This window comes from Polypterus senegalus, chromosome 5 (genome assembly GCF_016835505.1).
Source record: "Polypterus senegalus isolate Bchr_013 chromosome 5, ASM1683550v1, whole genome shotgun sequence".
Taxonomy (NCBI): domain Eukaryota; kingdom Metazoa; phylum Chordata; class Cladistia; order Polypteriformes; family Polypteridae; genus Polypterus; species Polypterus senegalus.
The window spans coordinates 70,740,571-70,762,565 of NC_053158.1; the positions used below are offsets into that span (position 1 = coordinate 70,740,571).

General features: G+C 38.1%; 1 protein-coding gene across 5 annotated transcripts in view; it reads right to left on the reverse strand.

Annotated features, from left to right (window-relative positions):
• The window catches only part of LOC120530354 (microtubule cross-linking factor 1), a 243,001-nt gene that overhangs the window by 186,609 nt on the left and 34,397 nt on the right, over nt 1–21,995 (reverse strand). For all 5 annotated transcript variants that reach the window (XM_039754783.1, XM_039754786.1, XM_039754782.1 and 2 more), the window contains exons 2-3: nt 20,860–21,084; nt 13,356–13,514 (exon numbers count right to left, since the gene is read on the reverse strand). In XM_039754783.1, coding sequence (XP_039610717.1) covers nt 13,356–13,514; nt 20,860–21,084 — 384 coding nt within the window. The remainder of the gene's footprint in view (nt 1–13,355; nt 13,515–20,859; nt 21,085–21,995) is intronic.

Genomic DNA, 21,995 nt, shown 5'->3' on the forward strand with positions numbered 1-21,995 from the left:
CTCAGCAAAAATCAGTTAATTGCAAAACATATTAAACATTCAAATCCTAACTTTCTTTTCCGTCTACAGATTTGTTAAAGGCACGGACAACAATGCATCTGATCAGTCCTCTCTTAATAAGCTCTTATGCAAAAACTGTCTTGGTGATTTACTTCTTATAGGGAACTAATGTAATTTCAAAGATTATTTATCATTAACACTCTAAATCATACGTGAAACCATTCTACGGTCTTTTTTCGGCCTAACAATTAGTCTGTAATTAGACTCTAATTGTTAAAATGTCTTGCAAGTCTTTACCAGGGCAGTACAGTGGCGCAGTGGGTAGCGCTGTTGCCGCACAGTAAGGAGACCTGGGTTTGCTTCCTGGGTCCTCCCAGCATGGAGTTTGCATGTTCTCCCCGTGTCTGCATGGACTTCCTCCCACAGTCCAAAGACATGCAGGTTAGGTGCATTGGAGATTCTAAATTGTGCCCAGTGTGTGCACGGCCTGCAGTGGGCTGGCGCCCTGCCCGGGGTTTGTTTTCTGCTTACGCCCTGTGTTGGCTGGGATTGGCTCCAGCAGAACCCCGTGACCCTGTAGTTAGGATATAGCAGGTTGGATAATGGATGGATGGAAGTCTTTACCAAATACTAAATAACTAATAAAAACAGGGTTGTTTACTAGGACTGTGAGAACAAACATCACTATAAGTCCATCCATCCATCCATTTTCCAACCCGCTGAATCCAAACACAGGGTCACGGGGGTCAGCTGGAGCCAATCCCAGCCAACACAGGGCACAAGGCAGGAACCAATCAACCAGGACACACACAAACACACCCACACGCCAAGCACACACTAGGGCCAATTTAGAATCGCCAATCCACCTAACCGGCATGTCTTTGGACTTGGACAGACACGGGGAGAACATGCAAACTCCACGCAGGGAGGACCCGGGAAGCCAAATCACTATAAGTCAAGCCTATTAAAAAAAAAAAAGTGTATTCGAATGCAATCGTGGACATTTGGTTGTAAAAGAACAGACCAGGTTTTTTGTAACCTCGTGCTAATTTTGTACTGCAATACTCATTTATTTTTTCACAAGCAGCATTTTAATTTTTGTTTTTAAATTGTTAGAAAAACTAATGCACTGCTCTGCTTTTGGGTTAATGGGAGTAGTAACAGCAGATTTCAAACACTTCTCCAGTGCCCTAAAAGTATCGTTTTGCTCCTAATCCTGTTATGTTTCACTTCCGAACCGGAGATCCCGGATTTTCTGTAGTCTTATATTAATTAGCATAAAACATCGCAAAAACCAAAGCTGGTTTTCTTTCTCATTATACATAATGGGAAATAACTGCAATATTTTTGTTTCCCTTTTATTGCTAGAACAGCTTTAAAATTATCATTTTATAGAACGTTTTTAGTGTCAAAAAAGCTAAGCTCCGCCAACACTCGTCTTTTTGAGGCTGCTGGCTGACATACAATTCCTAAATCAAAGGCAAAATAAAAAATAAGCATTATGTTTACATGTGTTGCATTTTTGATGAATCTGTAAAGTTTAGTTTAATACTGAGCCCCATTCTACAAATTTATCATATGGTGCTAATTGATCTGTCGTCCAAAAGATGTTTTATTGTATTTTGTTTTTTTAAACTACAACCTATGCTTCTTGTAATTTGTTTTAAAATATTGGTGTGTATTTTAGCAGAATTTTTAAGTTGATTTATTGAAAGACTCACCATGCCTTGACTTATATAAAATGCAGATGGACAATGACTTCACATCTTTTGCACCCATGAAACAGAAAGTTACATAGCAGGGCAGAGGGCTGGAGGCGGTAGCAAAGTGCAGGGGTCTAAAGCAACAAACTTGTTTACCGTGCTTAAACGATTAGGAGTGATTTTTGCATTACAGGTGTGGAATATGGCCGGCCGTTCATCCCAAACCATTGGTCAAATATAAACACAAGTAAACACAAAATGCAGTTTTTAAATGATGGTTTTTATTATTTAGGGAGAAAAAAAAATCCAAACCTACATATTGACACGTATTGATGTGCCATCCTGGAGAAGTTGGACTACCTGTGCAACCTCTGTAGGGTCCAGGTATCGCCTCATGCTACCATTTGTTTTGTGAGTGTTACTGAGTGTTGCTGTCATCAAGGATTTGATTATCATTATTTCTTTCAATCAGGTTCGTATTTGTAGGATGTGTTCAAGTTACATTCCGTGTTTGTCAATCGTTGTAAAGATAAGAGGTTTCATTCATCGATTCGTTTATTACTGCACCAATAAACAGCTCGTCTTCTTTATCTGAGACCTGACACACTGCATGCACGGGTTTTTTTACACTGTCTTCCTTTAGCGGGACATTGACTTTTTCCACCATGTGCTTTGTTTCCACAGTAGCTGCACTTATGAATATGCATGTATGTATCACATGCTTCATATTCTCAATTGTGTAATTCGGTTTTTGTTCAGCACTCTTTGGAACTGTTGCTTTTTGTCTGTGCACTGCGTCAGTTCACGTGAGCCACTCGGTGTACATGCATGGAAGGTTTCCAGCTGTGCTGGTGCCATCTCGTGCGATGTCCACGACTGTATTTAATGTTAGCTAAGACCCGGCACTTAAAAGTTTCGCCGAGTTTATTCCAAACACCACCCTGACCATCTCATCTTCCTCTGCATAAGCACAGTCCTTCACCCGTGAATATTTAGCGGCAGTGTTTCTATTGGATTGCCACTGATGGACGGCCTTATATGGGCAGGCACTCCGCCTCCCACGGGCATCGAGCAGAAGTCTATTATAGTATATGGACGAAAAAATAGGTTCCAGTTATGACCATTACGCGTAGAATTTCGAAATGAAACCTGCCCAACTTTTGTAAGTAAGCTGTAAGGAATGAGCCTGCCAAATTTCAGCCTTCTACCTACACGGGAAGTTGGAGAATTAGTGATGAGTGAAGTGAGTGAGTGAGTGAGTGAGTGAGGGCTTTGCCTTTTATTAGTATAGATTACCATGGCTGTCCGTTTGTCTGTCCAGGATTTTAAATCTGTAGCTCACAAACCATTTGAACTATTGACCTGAAAATTTGGTACGCATGTACTATGTGATGTCTACTATCAACTTTGGGGGTGATGATTGACCTCCAAGGTTATTCTTCTTTTTATTTCATTGTAGAATCAACTCTTGGCAGCGGCCAGCATTGTGGCCGTGCAACGCATTCATAAGGGCACCATTCTTATTTCCTAAAATCTTCGTCGTCACTATGCCTGCTTAAGCATATGTTTATGACCTCGGGCCCTTATCAATTATTGCAAATGGGCTTTATGTTTGTACACTGAGATGTAGGAAATGAGAGTAGACACCACAGTGATCACAAAGCTGAAAAAACTGCTAAATATATATAAAGGAACAAAAACCTGTTCAAAATAGTTGATTCCATTCGTAGTACTGAAAATGTAGGGCATGTAGCGATTTCCAAGGTGGACTTTCACACTACATACTGCAGTGACTAAAAGTTGATCTCTATTAAAATAAAGCATCCTCTCAGAGTGGCTGGTTGATGGAAGAAAAAAATAAATAGCAAATAACTCGGCTCACTAATATAACACAACTTACAAATGATAATGATTCGTCCACATCATTACTTAAATAATCATAAACACAAAGACAGCTAATATTCTAGCTCTTAAGAGACTGAAAATGTCTTGGCAAAGTACACACTACACTATTATAAGCACACATAACTTGTTTGAAGACGCATTTTACTGCCTATAAAGTAAATTTTATATATGTATATATAAAAAACTAAACACTGCCAAGTAGCAACAATAACTTATGGGTGCTCATCTTTTTGCTGTTTGGGCAGACCCAAAGAAACTCGCATCTCATGAAAGTTTGCAATCTGGAATTTGTCCAAATAACTATGACATGACAAAAAGCTCCCCAAACCGCATGAGAAGACTAAATAAGGTAATTTCTTCGGACAGCTTTGAAAAGAATTAAAACAAAAGACAAATTCTTCACATGCTTAAGCATACCCAGTGCAATTTTTAATCTCTTTTTTAGTTTGAAGTATGTTAAGGAAACTTTTTTGCAACAGCTTGCTGGTATTGTCAGTTTTAAATGAGTCTGTATCATTCACCTTAAAATATAACATTTTAATCACTAAGAAGTGAATAGTACAGGTAAGAGACAACCCCGCCCCATCTGGGACCACCCTCCTAACTCCCACCCTGTAAGAGTTCAAAGTAGCCAAGAAAAACTGGAGTCCACATGACCACAAGAGAGCAGATGGCACCCCAATATAAAAATTCAAAGGACATAAAGGAAAAAAAAAACCCAAAAGCTAGCAGACAGAAAGCTTCGTGTCACCCATCACTCATCTGTTCAGGAAGGTTTTTAGCTCTACTTGACTTTATTACCGTTCTCTCAGTTTACCTCTCGGTCAAGATGCTCATATAACCTGTATGTGTGTGCTAGACCATCAATTATGTTGTCTGTTAGGCTTTTTTTCCCCTCTGAATTCACTGTCGTAATCTCCTTTATTTATTTATCTAGTTTGTACAATGCTATATACTATATACCCTGCCGTTCTTTCTTATATTCTGTAAGCGCCTTAAGCATGGGAAAGGCGCTATATTATATTATTATTATTATCATTGCATATTCAATTCCCCTCTAGTTTAGTGAGTGACAGCCATTTCTCAGTATTGGGGCTCGGTAGGAAGCAGGGTCATTCAATCAATGTTTATAGCATCACTCTGGCCTGTGTACTTAAAAAAGTTTTGAATGCATATACATAACTGGCTTATGAAATTGTAATCTTTCATATGAAGTATACATTTTATTTCCATTAATAGTAAGAAAGTATTTTTGGACTCTGCCTAGAAAAATGTTGAGAAAGTTTTTCATATCTAGATATTTCTAGGCAAGGAGTCTGACCTCCAACCTAAACACTAAATCGTTATTGTACCAAAACAATACGGTCTTAAAAAGTTTTAAAAATGGCACTTGAGAACTACATAAACACTCAACACCAGACACACTGAAGCACCACAACTGCTTGCCTGCTTAACCCTGGAAATTCTGAATTCCAGCCCTCTGTAGCCTTCTAAAGTTCTTCACACCACGGCAGTACCTGTAGACGACAGTGGCCAGAGCACAGACAGCACCTCAGCTAGGACAACGAGAGCGAGTTGAATTTACGGTCTGTGTTTGCTTTCATTGTCTGGTGCTGGCATTGTGCTACTAATCTGTGAGAGGCCTACCACGTAACACAAGACTACAAATTTTATTTTAAACTTGATTTTTTAATTTCTAATACATTTTTGAGTTTTTGAACTCCAGTTAACGCCACAAATCCACATATACATTTTTTAAAATGGTATGCTGTTCCATTTCCAACTTGTTACAATACTGCACATGCTGTTCTTTTTCCCTTTCATACTGCAAAGCGAGATTATTCCAACTAGGTTAATGAAATTCCTTATGCAAGCTTTGCTGCAGAAAAAAAGTAGAACACACACAAATTTAGTTGTTATCATTAGGGAAATATGAAGAAGCTGTTTAATTTATTTACAAACCCACCTGCCAATATCAGTCTTTAATATGTTAAAAATCTAGATGAACTGCAAGATTTCTGGATTAACAGTAAAATACATTGTCACTCACCATTACATTTGTCTTTTCAAGATATAGCGCTCCCACCGCCCAAAATACTTACATTCATTAAATATTTCATGGTTTATAAGGCCTTTAGAAAGACAATCCAACAAGACAACCTCCACAACACTAATGTGCCTGTAATTAAAAAGTCATTCGTTGCACTTTATTGAAAGAGTTATCACTGGACCCAGTATAAAGAAGCCGAACCACAGGAGGACATCAAATTGAATTACTTCAATTACTATTGTCATTTTTATTCCAAAATGGATATATATGATTTCTTTTTCAGAAAACTGACACTCAACTCTGAAAATGTCTGCCAATTTCAAAGCTCAATATTGTCTGCAAATGTCATATTGGCAATGCAGACCCATAATGCAACACTAACATTAACAGCCTTGCTCACTCCTAAAGCAACACACTCTGACTCAAAATTTTCTACACTCCCCTCTTCTTCTTGTCTGCTTAGTTCAACTGATGGAGAGATGGTGTTCGAGACAATTCTAGCATCAATAAGGCATAAAAGTAGAGATATTTGAAAAACACTTGCACAAACTTGTACGGTTCATTCAGTCAAATTAACTTTCTTAGACACATGCCATGTTTGATTATTTGAAACTACTTTGACTGTTAAAAACATATTGTGGTGTTTGCGCTCCAAAATGTGCCTCCAACAATGCTTGGAAGTTTACTTGTGTATTGTCAAACAAACAGCATGTTGAAAGGGTCACAGTTCACATCTCTCTCTTTGAGTTTTTCTCTTGTGCTTTCACACTGTTAATTTTCAAAGCAAACTTTTCTTGTTCAGGGTGGCATGGTGGCGCAGTGGTACCGCTGCTGCCTCGCAGTTAGGAGACTCGGGTTCGCTTCCCAGGTTCCCCCTGCATGGAGTTTGCATGTCCTCCCACAGTCCAAAGACATGCAGGTTGGGTGCACTGGTGATCCTAAATTGTCCCTAGTGTGTGCTTGGTGTGTGGGTGTGTGTGTGCGCCCTGCGGCGGGCTGGTGCCCTGCCCAGGGTTTGTTTCCTGCCTTGCGTCCTGTGTTGGCAGAGATTGGCTCCAGCAGACCCCCTGTGACACTGTAGTTAGGATATAGCAGGTTGGATAATGGATGGATGGACTTTTCTTGTTCATACCCATGTAACCTTCGCTCACACCACTCACAGACCCTCCCAGCATTTGGCTATGAAGAGGCAGTGAATGAATGTGCATCCAAGTTAAGCAATTGTGCATTCTGCAGCGTGCATATAACTGATCTCTTTGAATTAAGCCGGCCACAGGCAACTATCCTAATTTAACTCATTTGTAAGCTACATTGAGACAGAAAGGCAAATATAGAAATTATCTACAGTCCTGCATCAACTCTGTTCATTATTCACATAGGGGAAGTAAAAGTTGCAACAAGGAAACTGTAAATGAACCTGCGAAATGGTCACTACTGGGGGAGGGCCGACATGTCTGTTCAACTCCATCTTACCTGCCAGTCCTGCTGGAACCTAACCCCATCCTTTCCATAGAACCAATGCTTCCGTTTCTGCAGTTTCTATATCCGCAGGCTTTTTAAGGAATGCAACCCTGACAGACAATGACAATTAAACTGTGTATAGATTGATTTTATTGAGATATCTCCAATTACAACTCTACAGAGAGACTACCAAAACAGAAGGAATGAAAAAAATAATTGCAACAGTACACAGGCATGTTGTTCTTTTCATCACCAATAAATTTAACTTCTAATTCAAAATGTCAAAGCACATTTTTATTAAATAACACCTGAATATAGTGAGATGTCAAGCAAAATGACACCTTTTATTGGCTAACCAAAAAGATTATAATATGCAAGCTTTCAAGACAACTCAGGCCCCTTCTATCTTGCCTGAAGAAAGGGCCCGAGTTGCCTTGAAAGCCTGTATATTGTAATCTTTTTAGATAGCCAGTAAAAGGTGTCATTTTGCTTGACATCTCACTACATTCATAATGGCTAACACAGTACAACACCCTAGTACTTTAACTAACACGTGAAAGTGTGTAAAATAATAAAACTATAATCAAGATGCACAAATCTAGAAACCTCCAGGGTTAAAGTTAGATGTCCTCCCCATCCATTTGGTGTCATTCAATAGTTTTATTAAAGGACTATCAGCTGTTCCCTTACGGCCATCCATCAGGAAATAAATCCCTTTCCTATCCTGCACACCACAAACGATAAGCCTGCCAAGGGATTTCAGAACAACTCCTATGGAAAACTCATGGCAGCTGTCGACCTGTCTCTTAATCCTTCAGCTTCCTTTCTTCCTATTCACCAGACTCTGTGGCTTTGGCCTTTTCTGTCTGAGCTCTGCCTACATCTGCCTGGCAAAGAAATAAAACAACGTGCACTCCACTAGCCTTGTGGATGCACTCATGTCTTTTGTCAGAGTGGCTGCTCAGGCATATTTGAGTTCAGTACTAGCTATTTCAGCCATTTTAATTAAAATAGGCAGATTAATACTCGATAAAGTGAATGAAAAAAAATGTGACAATACTTCAGGGAGCAACAATGCACATGTATAAAAAACGGACTCTGAAAACCACATGCTGTAGTTTACAGCCACAGGTATAAAAACATCCTATTAAAAGAAGGAGAAATTTCAGCATGCCCGGCAAGTTTAAAATCTAAAATTTTGATAGTAAATATATTTGCTATGGAGTGATCAGCTTACACTAAAACATTGTCCATTTTAAATCAAACAAAGAAATCCTATATCAACATGGTCAATTTATTTATTTAAGGGCAGTTGAATCTGGGTGTTTGAAAATCAGCAACTCTACTACCATGTTTCCTCACTGAGAAATCGGCACCCTGCTACCCTGAAAATCGCAAAAAACTCCAATATGACTGCATCTCTGCAACCCAAGAATATTATGGGTCGATAATGTTCATATGACAGTTAAAAGTAAAAACACGACATACAGAAAACTGTGTGAAAGATTTGTGAGCAACAGTGTCACAGTTGAATTTTTTTAGTCAAAAACAAAACCAGCTGGTCATAACAGGGGTCAAACAATGATCTATATTCTATTACCATCATCATCTCCCAGACAAATTAGCATTTTGCATAAATGTATTTGAATCATAAAAAATAGCAAGGATCCTAAGATATATACTTGTGCTGTATGTACTGGTATGCAGTACACCATTAGAAATGAGAGACTGGTTGAAACCTGTCAACCGGAAGAATTTCCATATATCATTTTTATTGCAGTTTGCTACCTCAGGGAGCTGCCTCTGCTACTTGTCGCAAAAGTGAGGTATTACGTTGCAGTAGCGAAATGGGAAATGGATGTTCCATTACCTTCTGACACAACGCAGCATGCGGCTTTACAACTGTAGAGGTGGGAAAAAGATGACAAAGAATGAACAGTGTGCTTTCTATGTGAAAATGGAAAGACAAATGAAACATGTCTCTTGGCTATGTGTGAGATGGCTTTTAGAAAAAAAAAAAATAATAATAACAATTTGAGTACAGCTATGCTGAAATGCTGGTGCACGTAATGAATCACACACACCTAAGTGGGCACATATTGTATGTTGCTGCCCAAATGTGAATTGTTGTCTCACCCTCCTATAGTCAACTATACAATAATGCTGCTGTTAATTCTTACCCTCCCGACTAAGGATTTAGTGAGTTTCATATGAATGACTCTGTTGTGTTGATGTCAGTGCACTTAATGCAGATTATTTTGTCAGATGAACGAATATGGGACAAGAGATAAATGTGGCTAAGAACAGGATAAAAAGTCTAAACTAGGAAATCAAAAAAAAAATCAAAACATCAAGCCAAAACATAAGGCTACATTTTTGAAACCCCCAAAGCAGAAGAAAACTGGTAATTAAATACTAATTCACTAAAGCACACTGAAGAAGGTTTTGCTAGATTATCCACAATCTTGGACACTACAGATAGTTTGCCGATTCCTGACAACAAGAACACAAATTGGTGGAAAATTGCTGCTTTAAAAACAAAAGTAAAAATAAATGACAGAATCAAATTCAAAGAAATGAAAAGCCTCAAATGAGAAGGAAAGCACAACAAAAAAAATAAGAAGGAACATACAAAATTGTCAAAATGACACCATATTTTAAAACTAAAGTGCTCCAAAGTTTTAGTAATTTTAAGGGTTTATTTGTGCATGAGCCAAAGTGGCAGATTACTGCCAATCATTCTGGTCAAGTTTCACAGGTCACTTAATTATGATTTTGTTCACATATGCATTTGACGTAGCAATAGAATTTGTAAATAAAAGCTGCAGGAGAAAAAGGAACTAGTAAGTGAATGCAAAAACAAGGTGTTTTGGTCCTAGAGCCATGATATGAATGCAAATCAAGTCAGGCAAAAGCACAGGTATATCACAGTCTCTTCCATACATCCAAATACAAGCTTATCCTCAATATTTGTCTGTTTACTGAACAGCATACAATAAAGCTGCAGAAATTTCTGTTATTCCAGATAACCGAGAGTTATGTCAAATCTTGAGTTGAGGCTTAATTACGCAAAAACTGCAGATTAGACAAAGAGGATGAGAATGAGCTTCCATGAAAACATAGATACATTTTCAACAGTATGCCAAGGAATTCGGGTAGTGAAGACGGAGATAAACCAGTTTTGTTGCAGATGATTTTACTCCTTTTGATGATTTGACTTTTAAAACTGCACATATGTTGGCTTTTAAAGCCTATTTGCTACCTAATTAAAATTCCCAATCCCACACATTTTAGAGAAATGTCTATTTTTATTTTTATATTTGTTCCTTTATTCCAAGTTGCTACACATTGTTTTGAAAGCTAACGGTTCTGTAAGTTAATTGAAATGAGATTTGAGAAATAATCAGGGACATAGAGAACTGTTCCTTACCAGGACGTCATACAAACAGAACATGATAGAATTGAATTCATGGGGAAATTATTATTTTTTTTTTAATCTGTCACCTTAACATATGAGCCCTTAGCACATTCTTCATTACTTAAAATTAGAATAAATCAGATTCACTATACGAAGAACAACTCAAATATTTCAGTACAAGGCAGTGCCGTTCTCAGTTAGAACTCTCATTAAAGTAACTTGAGTAATTCCACTTTCAGTCATAAAAAGCTCTGTGGCCACTGTTTTCTTTCATTTTTGCTGTTGTGAATGATTACTTCACAACTATAAGTAGTATATTGACTTATAATTGTTGTACATTAGAGATATATTTTTAACCAAATAAGGAAAAAATACAAAGAGTAACATCATATGAAAAATAAAAACAGAAATGGCTAGCTACAGTGATCTCTCCTCGATCGCGGGGGTTGCGTTCCAGAACCCCCCGCGAAAGGTCAAAATCCGCGAAATAAAAACCATACATTTATATAGTTATTTTTATATTGTCACACTTGGGTCACAGATTTGCACAGAAACATAGGAGGCTGTAGAGACAGTGACTTTAAAAACCCTGCAAACAAACGTTTGTCTCTTTTTTAAAAGTTTAAACTGTGCTCCATGACAAGACAGAGATGACAGTTCCGTCTCACAATTAAAAGACTGCAAACATATCTTCCTCTTCAAAGGAGTGCGCCTCAGGAGCAAAGAATGTCAGAGAAAGACAGAGACAGAAAGAGAAAAGCAAACAATCAAAAATCAATAGGTGCCGTTTCAGCTTTTAAGTATGCGAAGCACCGCCGGACAAAGCAGCTGCCAGGACAGGAGCAATGTGAAGGTAGTCTTTCAGCATTTTTTAGAGGAGTGTCCGTATCCTCTAGGCCAGTGTGCCAACAGCCCCTCTGCTCACACCCCCTCCGTCAGGAGCAGAGAATGTCAGAGAGAGTGAGAGAGACAGAGAAAAGCAAACAATCAAAAATCAATACGGGCTGTTCGGGCTTTTAAGTATGTAAAGCTCCGTGCGGGAAGCATATCGTAGATCATTGAGAAGTTTTATTTAATACGTAATATGTGCTCTGATTGGGTAGCTTCTCAGCCATCCGCCAATAGCGTCCATTGTATGAAATCAACTGGGCAAACAAACTGAGGAAGCATGTACCATAAATTGAAAGACCCATTGTCCGCAGAAATCCGCGAACCAGCGAAAAATCCATGATATATATTTAGATATGCTTACATTTAAAATCCGCGATGGAGTGAAGCCGCAAAAGTCAAAGTGCGATATAATGAGGGATCACTGTATACTAAAAGTACAAGAAATGCTCCAACAAAATCATGGTGAAAAAAGACATTTGTAAAGGTTTAAATACTTTTTACAATGCAACATTGTGAAAAATTGAACTGAAAGAATGTATACTTGCACATCCTACATAATATGTGAATTTCCCCTTGGGATTAATAAAATATCTATCTATCTATATGAGAGCAACAGTCCTCTTAACATTTGTACAACATACTACTGAATTAGACATTCAAGAACACATTTGTATCCTGTTTATTACGTTTCTGTCCCACATCTGGTATCACTACAGCAAAGCCAAGCTTAAGAACTACACTTTTCAGTTGCATTTTAAACCCTTATGGTTACACAAAACAGCACATCTCAAGGCAAAATACGCCAAGAACAAATTCATCCTTGTTGCAGATCAAACAGCTTCTTAATAACTACAATTGCTTATTAAAAATATCAAATATTTGAACTCTAGGTGCACAAAATAGATTTTATGAAAGAGATACAACAGTCTTTTCAGGCCGCCTAACACTATATTGTATACATTCTAGCTAGTAGATAGGTTCATCACAAAACAATAGTCAGGAGACAAGTTGAAAGGAAAAAGAAAATGAATTGCAAAACTCTGAGCTGTAAAAGCACCAAATACACAAAAACACTCAAAGCCTCAAAAACAAAACGTTCCTAGCCAAAACTACAAGAAAAGAATGCCTTTTATTGTCATTGCACAAACGCACAATGAAATTTAACAGAATCCCCAACCTAATCATTCCCACAGTATGTTATTTGATTTACATGTAATCCAAAAACTTGGATGATAGCAATCAAGCCGCCAAATGTTAATATACCACAGCAACAGGCGTCATTAATATAAGCAATATAGCCCAAGCCATGAAAAACATTCACAAAATTGTGGTTATAATAAAAAGAAATTAAAAACAAAACAGGGTCATCAAAAAATTTATAAAACTAACACTATTACCAATTCAGAGAAACAAAAACATAATAAGAATGCACAAAAAAGATAATTATGAAAATAAACTTTTTAAAAATAACCTAAAGTGTATGCAATGGACAAAAATAAACTTTATAATCTTCTACTTATAAATTAGCTACAAAGGGAGGAAGAATATTGACATCCAGGCCATTACAAGATGGCTCTCCAAGCCAACTCAACTGAACTCTGAAAAAGTCAATAAATCAAAACACACTTGAAAAACTGCATTACAAGCCCAGAATTCATCAGGGCTAATTTTTACTAAGCATAAAAAAGCTAAAGCAAAATACTGAAGCCAGTACAAAGAAGAATAAAAACCATTCAAGAGAGTCAATGCAAAAAGCAAGACTATGCAAATGTGTTATTAAATGTCACAATACTCTTCACTGAATAACTTTTACCAGCCCTAAGCAAAAGAATATGACCACTGACATTGAAAGTACACAAGAAAAATATCAAATCCATTAAAAACCAACTCATCAATGCTACAGTCTAGATTGGCCACTGCCTCCTACCTCTTTAACTCTATCCAGCTCGTGCTGCAGGGCTTGCTTAGAGATTTCAACCTCGATGATCTTTTGTCGCAGGAGCTCATTTTCATCCTCAGCTTTTGAGCGCTTCTCCTCCACACTCTCCAGTTCATGGTGCAACCTCACGGAAACATCTTTGGCTACCTGGTGAGAGATGCAGTAAAAGAACACAGATTACTAATGGCATACTGTGCTTCATAATTTGTCCTTTTTAGGACTTTCTTAGTGTAGATAAAGTCCAAATAAAACTAACAGTTTCTTCCAACTTTTAATTTGCCTCCAACATTATCACTGCATAATTTATCTGTAAAACCGACATGTAATATATTGCATTTTCACAGCAAAAGGTGCAAAAATTGATTGAATAATGAACTTGTAAACTTCTTAAGGTGTAATCAGCTGATTATGATAGACTTTTTGTTTAGCTGGCCTGTTCCGCAGTACTAGAAAGCTGTCATTTTATTAACTAAAAATGGGCTACTGGCCAGTAATATTCAAGAGACTAATGAGAGAAAAACTCAGGCATTCAACCATTCACTTTTGTGGTCTTTCTTGCTTCATACAAAACACCACTCTATGTAACAAATACTATCCACTGAAGGCAGCAAAACTGCCAGGGAATGCATTAAAAAATGCAATATGAACATAAAAATGTACATTACAAATAGAATGGGGTTTGTATAACCAAACGCAGAATTACTTAAAGTATTGAGCCATAGGCTCAAACCAACTTTGTATACTGAAAATGCAGACACACACACACACACACTGTACCCAGCTCCACAGTAGGTCTCCAAAGTGAAAAGCCTCTGGCATTTTAAAACTATGCAGACAAGGGAGACCAATTCAAGATCAGAATTTCCACTACATAAGGTGCAGCTGCCAAACCATGTTGGATGCAATCCAAGCTCTTCCTATGGATTGCATGACTATAGTTTAAGAGTTCAGTAGAAGCCCTGCCGAGCTGCTGTGAACAGATGGTGCACTAGAGTTCACACAGGTGAGCTGGAAGTTACCACTGTAGATGAAGTCAGTAGATGCATTCACACCAAAAACAGATCTTAAAGTGGGTTCGATTTACACGCAGTCTTTTTCCAAAATGTTAATATGGCCTCCCTGCATTAGACTCTAATAGATGTTTTCAGTTGCATACATTCCCCCACCCCCAAGTAGAAGCTTCTTTACACATGTTCCACCAGTATCAAAAAAGACATTTTTAGATGGAATATATTTTAAAAACAATAAGCAGATCCAAACCTGTGAAGCTTCAGGGGAAAAAGATTGTCATAACTGGTCACAAACATTTTGTCAACAAGAATCATAGACGCTTTGCATGACATTCCTGCTTGCGTTGGTAGTAGTGACAGAACACCCACAGACGAGCAGCTAAGAAAATAGCAAAAACTTAAATATGACGATGCTTTTTTAACCTTTCAATTGCTTATTTGTTGTTATCTGTACTTCTGAATAAGTAATTTTCAAGTCTGTTTAAATGTTTTACAAAGTACTGAAGCTTTTGAACTAGTAGTGATAGTGGTACACTATAAAATTAAAATTTGTTATCTACGGTTAAAAAAATTCAGTTGATGCAAAGCATCCAGTTACAGGAAAGCCAAGAATGTGTGAGAGTGCAGCTGACATACTATACATGCTATCTTTAGTGTTCATAAAATATGTGGAGAAGTGATTGACCGCAATGAGAAACAATGCCCTCCTGAAATAAATGTAATGTACACTAAGTGTTCATATCACCCAAAAGATGTTGTAAAACATTGTACATGTTACAATAAAATCCAGATTTTTATATTGCACTATCTAATGCACACCTACCCATTATGTACTTCTAGAACTAGAGCATTTCTTTAAATCGATATAAAAAAGCCACATTACCTCATTACAGCGTTCAAGTCACACAGTTGCTAATTTATGCACCAAATTATGTTAAGGAAACATTAAAACGCACACTGCAAATTCATTCTTATTCCAAAACATAAAAAAGTTACTTATACTTTGTGACAGAGTCACTTCTTTTTTATTTTCATAGTTTTTTGCTTTGACTATTAAAAGAAGCAGGACATTTAAAGGACTATGGAGGCAAAATTGATTTACTGCTTATATGTTTTAACAAGCCTTCCTTATCATATTTCAGATCCACACTGCAGTCTTGCATGCAATTCCTTCTGAATTAATGGTAAGCAACATCATAAAACACGACTCTCCTATGTCTAATATAACATTCTCAAACACAGTTAATACAACTTAGGGTCACAGTGAGGTTAAAGCCGATCCTGACAGCATCGGGCACAAGCCAAGTGCCAGCACCAGACAGAATGACACTGCATTAAAGGACACATTCAGGTACACATCTACATTGACAAAGGGCCAATTTGAAATTGCTACAGTGCCTATAAAAAGTATTCATCAACTTGGAAGGTTTCACATTTTATTGTTATACAATGTTGAATGACAGTGGATTAAACTTGGCCTTTTTGACATTAATCAATAGAAAATGACTGAATGAATGAAAGTAAAAGTGGGCATCCTTTATTACAAATATAAAACACAAAATAACTGGTTACATTAAGCACTCACCCCCTTTAATATGACTCATCTTAATCATTACTGCCCAGCCAATTGATTTTAAAGGACACATAAATAGTTACATAGAGATCACCTGTTTGTATTATAAATGCATCTGTAGGTATCTGTAAGGTCAAACTTATGGCGAGTCAGTATTAGTGCCTAACCTACATAATGAATACAAATGAACACTCCAAGCGACTCCTGGAAAAGGTGATTGAAAAGCATAAAAGTCAGGAGATGGAGTCAAGAAAATCCTTCAGAGTCCAATTAAATTAGTCATTAGTCAATTAGTTGTACATTTTCCTAGAGCAGGCTGTCCACATACACTGAGAGATTGAGCAAGGAGAAGACCAGCAAAGGAGTCCACCAATAGACCTATGATAACTCTGAAGGAGTTACAAGCTACAGTGGGTGAGAGTTGAAAGACTGTGCATGCAACAACCATTGTCCAGGTGCTTCACCAGGTTTATGGGAGAGTGGCAAACACTGGAGGGGAAAAAAAAAAAAAGTACATCACAGTCACATGGGATATCTCTGAAGTCAGCTGGAAGAAGGGACTAAACATGATATTTGGCATAAGCCAAACTAAAAAATAAATACACCATCCCGACCATGAAGCATAGTGGTGGAAACATCATGCTCTGGAGAAGTTTCCCTGCAGCAGGCGCCGCAAGGCTTGTGAGGATAGCGAGTAAAATGAACGCAGCAAAATGCACAGAAACCCTTGAGGAAAATCGCTTGCAATATGCAAGAAACCAACGCCTCAGCAGAAGATTCGTTTTCCACCAAGGCAACAACCCCAAGCATAAAGTCAAAGTTGCACAGATACAGCTTAAAAAACAACAAAGTTAATGTACTGGAGTACCCGAATCAAAGTCTAGATCTCGGTCCAACTGAGAATTTATGGCTGGAATGAAAAAAAGCTGCTCACTTACAATCCTCATGCAACCTGGCAGGGCTTGAGCAGTTTTGCAAAGAAGAACAAGGAAAGACTGCAGTGTCCTGAGATGTGTAAAGACGAAAGTGACCTGTGCACACAGACTAAAGGCAGGAACAGCCACCAAAGGCACATCTTCTAAATAAGGACACTAGGGGAAAACTTTGGGGATATAACTTTGGATCATTTTCACTATAATGTTAGAGTGTTTTTTTCTGTTGATCAGTTACAAAAAAGATTAATTAAACCCACTGTGCGTACTGTGTTGGCTGGGATTGGCTCCAGCAGACCCCCTTAACCCTGTGTTCGGATTCAAAAGGTTGGAAAATGGATGGATGGATGGATGATTCAATGTTCTCTAAAAATGTACACTTCCAAGTGGGCAAAAACTTTTTATAGGCTCTGTATCTGCAGTAAAATAGCTCAAACAATAGAAAATAGAATAATAGTAAACTCATTTACTGAGTATATCCCTAATATACGGTTTGGTTAATGTATGGTTTGAATTGCATAGCATACACATATACTGGATAGATTACCATACCATAAAAGTATTTTGTTTACTGCAAACAGTTCATTTCTTGGAGTTAACTGCTTCCTAGTTTCACTCTGAATTTTCAAGTTCAAAACAAAAATAAAGTTGGAGCACAGCACAACTTCCTCCCTTAAAGCCTTTGTGAATAGAGTTTGGCTGCTATTTAAGTTTTACTTCTTAACAGCATGACAAGAATAGTACGGTAGCAACTCCACAAAGACAGAGAGACTGTGACAGGACTCAAACTCTTAACAACACTTAATAAATGAAGTTCATGTTTAAAGACAAACTTCCCATAGTTCCTTTTATGGTTTATTTATAAAAACAACAGTACACTTTAGACTCTAGACTGGCATCTTAAATTCAATCTAATATTATATTTTCTTCCCATGACAACTGAACAAAAATATATTTTAAATAAAGAGTGAAAGGAGTTTATTTTCACAATTCTAAAGCAAAACAATAACATGGATTTCCAACTGTTTTCCCTTGTGAACATAGTTCAAAAATATTTCCTTATATTCATTTGTGTGCATGCTATTGCTGCTTACACAGATTTGTCGACTCTGATCTTAACACTTCTGCTGAAAATAATCCCTCCTGTCATTTCTGAACCCAAAAAAAATTGAGCCTACAGTGGATGTAGCCTATCTGGCAGCATAAGGTGCAAGGCAGAAAAAAGAAGTTAGAAAATATACAAGTGGAGTAACATTTAAGTGCATTGGAGGACTGTGCAGGGACTGTAGCTCACTTTGAACTGAGTTCTGTCAGTAGGTTCTGTGATCTTCTCAATCCACTTCAAGGTTTTGGAGGCCAAAGGCTTTCTCACAAGGCTGAAAACAAACCTGGACACGACCGCACAAACACACACACACACACACACCGCATAATTTGCAATTGCCAATTAAGATAACAAAAAAAAAAAAACTTTTAAAGTTAATCCCTTCTTTGCTTGAACATGTCTGGCCATTGTAATATTTTATAAAATGGAACTTGCAAAGCGATACAGTTGCGACAAATGTTAGGGAATAACAGAAGTGAATGACAAATTTTATTTTATCCAGTAACCATTATGGACATCAGGTGAATGCGCCACTCTAATGGTAAATTTTAGGGTGACCAGATTTTCAAAGTCCCAATCCAAACACTTGTGTAGCATGTATGCCCATGCAGAACGCCCATCCTCAATTGGTTAATGGGTGCTTCATTCCTTCATCATCATCAGAGACAGATTAGTGCACAAGGGAAAAAAAATTGCAGTCCCATGCCTGCTCAAAAGGCCAGCGACAACAACTTCTAAACCACCCACACAATCTGCTCGTATTTCATTAACTAGTACTGGGGATCTGTTTGTTGTCAGTAGTGGCTATTGGAGGTGAAAAAAATGGAAAGTAAACAAGATGGTATAACCACTATCAAGCTAAAGCAGTAAACTATTTCATACTTGAAGTCACACAGAATATTTCTGCATTTTCAAGATTGAGGAGTTTGCAAATTCACCAATGCTTTTCAATGGCAGATTTTAAAATTTTAAAACAGTATACAGTGTGATCTGCTCAAAATATCACAACAAATTGCCTTGAAGAAGTGTGCTGCAAGTCAAGTCAAGTTGAGGAGCATGGACTGGTATAGTGCGATGCTGCACCCACTACACGACGATACAACTCGGGATCCCGGTTTGCAACCCCCCAGGCAGACACGCGGTCCAGTCCCACCCTCCGGAAATGACCCTCTATCTGCCGCAGCCAAGTGTTACGTGGGTGATCCCTTGGCCTGGTCCAGCCACTTGAGTCCCCAACAATGAGGACCTTGCAAGGCAGATCACCATCTGGAAAACACGGCATGTGGCCTCAGTGCCATAACTGACGCTCCCTCACAATTCAGATAATGTGCCTCATTCGGGACTCCACGAGCAACCGCTCATTCAACACAAAGTCAAACCAATGGTCTTTGTCTCAGGTCACTGGATAGCATCCATGTCTCACAACCATATAGCAAGACAAGAAGCACCAGGAATCTAAGGAGTTGGACTTTCGTCCTTTTGCACAGATATTGGGAGCACCACACACACCTTTCCAGTGTCCTCATGACCCCCCCATGCTCTCCCAATCCATCTAATGACTTCATAGGAAGAGTCACCAGAGACATGAATGTCACTGCCAAGGTAAGTAAACTTCTCGACAAGGTAGACACTCCCTTCGCAGACAGACACACTGCTGATGGCTGCGCTCAGGAGGTCATTAAGGGACTGGATCTTAGATTTTATTCAGGATACTCACAAGCCCAGACACTCAGACTCCTCGCTCAGTCTCCCGTGCACCCTGATCAGAGCCTCCATTGACTCCGCGAAGATCACAGCATAGTCAGCAAAGTCAAGATTCATGAATCTTTCTTCACCAACAGATACCCCACAGCTGCTGGACCCCGCAACCTTGCCCAACACCCAATCCATACAAGCATTGATCACACTCCTGACGAACCCCAGAATCAACTGGGAAAAAACGCAGAGGTCCTGTCTCCACTCTGCACAGCACTCACAGTACCAGTGTACAGGCCGGCCAAGATGTATGCTTCATTTTAATAAAATTCATCCATGGGGCTCTGAGTTTTTTCATGAAGACAGAAAAACAGAGCTACTGCAATATGTTCTTTGCACATTATATGCGAATGTACCTAAAAAACTTAGGATGGGTACCAATTGGTGCAAGTCATTTTCGCATTGTCTACCAGTGAAACATCTTTTTTCAATTTACATTAACCTCTTCACTCAATCACTCAGCGCACCAAAAACATGCATTCTGTGGTGACTAACAAATGAACATAAAATCTGAATACAAAAATCGTCTGTATAACAAACAAGTTTCTTATTTCCCAACGCCGTTTTTATTAAACATGTAACACCATTTTACACCGGTTAAATGAACCAATACTTCTGGTTGCCCATTAATCTCAAATATGTTCTGAGATTTTTCAGGTATGGAAGACTGAAGTTTCAAAGTAGGATTGTTATACTCGGTATTCATGGCACCAAAGAACTGCAACGTTTTACTAGTTAATTAGTGCATGTAAGTTAAAATTTTACTGTACTTTCTACACATGATAATAATGACCCTATACACCTTTAAAACCACATAATTATAAAATACTACCTAGACTTAACAGACGCATATATAGTTTGACATGGATAAAAAATGTGAAATACATGATCTTCAGCCTGGTTAGATTACAAAAAAAAGAAGTATGTCAGATGAACATGCAAAAACAGAAGAAAAAGGAGTGCTGTATCATCATCATCGATAGATTTTGAAAATACTTTGTGTGTCTTGTCTGATACTACACAAATACTGATTTTTATCAATCACGTTCATTTTAGAGTTTCTAATTAGTGACATGCTTTTTGGAGTTTCATTCATTCCAACTGTACGCAAAATTACCTTTAGGTCTTGCTCCAAGCTTCTTATCAGCTCTCCGTCAACTTGGCCCGTTTGCGCAACTTTCAGGCTTTTCTGTTCTGCTTTTCTTAGACGGTATTGCAGAATTCGGCAGTTCTTATTGGCCCTGTCTAATTCCCGGCGAAGTTCCTGAAGTTGGTACACATCTTCCTCCAGATAGCTGTCCCGCATCTCCTCCATCTCAGCTCGTAGCTCATCCACTTCATCCTAGAGGGAAAGAAATTAAAAAAAAAAGATCAGTGAGACACTGTAGGAAATTCTCAAGTCTCTTTTCTACACTCCCCATTTACTAAGGATATTTGTTGCTGCAATTCCTAAAAAGATAATGGAGGAAAAAAGTTTGTTTTATTCACTGTATGTATACACATTCACACATTGGTTTTCCCCAGTTCACAACCCTAGGGACATGCAGATTTGGTTAATGGGCGATTCCAAATTGGCCCCCGTGTGATGGTGGGTGAGTCTGGGCCCTGCAATCAATTGGCTTGTGGCACAGGCCTGGTTCATGACTTGGTCCGGTGATATCAGGGGTACAGTCCACCTCCTTATGATCTTAAGCTGGATTGAGAATTTATGTACATACTGTATTTATGATTTATACTATTTATTGCTAAATGTTTCTGTTTATGTTTAAACACTACAAGAATACTCTACCCAAACAGTTTTTTTATATGTTACTTGACCCATGTAGATTGTAGGGATGACCTAGAAAAAAATTATATTCTCATGTTTTCACACAGAATAAAGATAAAGATTCTGATATAATAAGTGCAATGGTGACCAACACTGAACAACAGCAAAAATATGAATAACTCCATGAAAAAAAAAACTCAAATTACATGTCGCATAACCCACATGTGAAGTTATCCAGTCATAAGCTTACAACATCCCAAACCTGTATATTTTAACTAAAATATTATTAAATAAACTACTACCCAGAAATGCGATCTTGAATGAAAATGAAACACAATCAGATGTGCCCAAGCATTTGAACTAAGGACCCCCCAAACCGCCTAATTCATTGGTCAGTAGTCCAGCCCAGTAACTCATTGGCTAACATTACTCATCATTCTGTTTTTTGAACTTGGGGTTTGGAGCCAAAGCCTGTTTTGGCAACA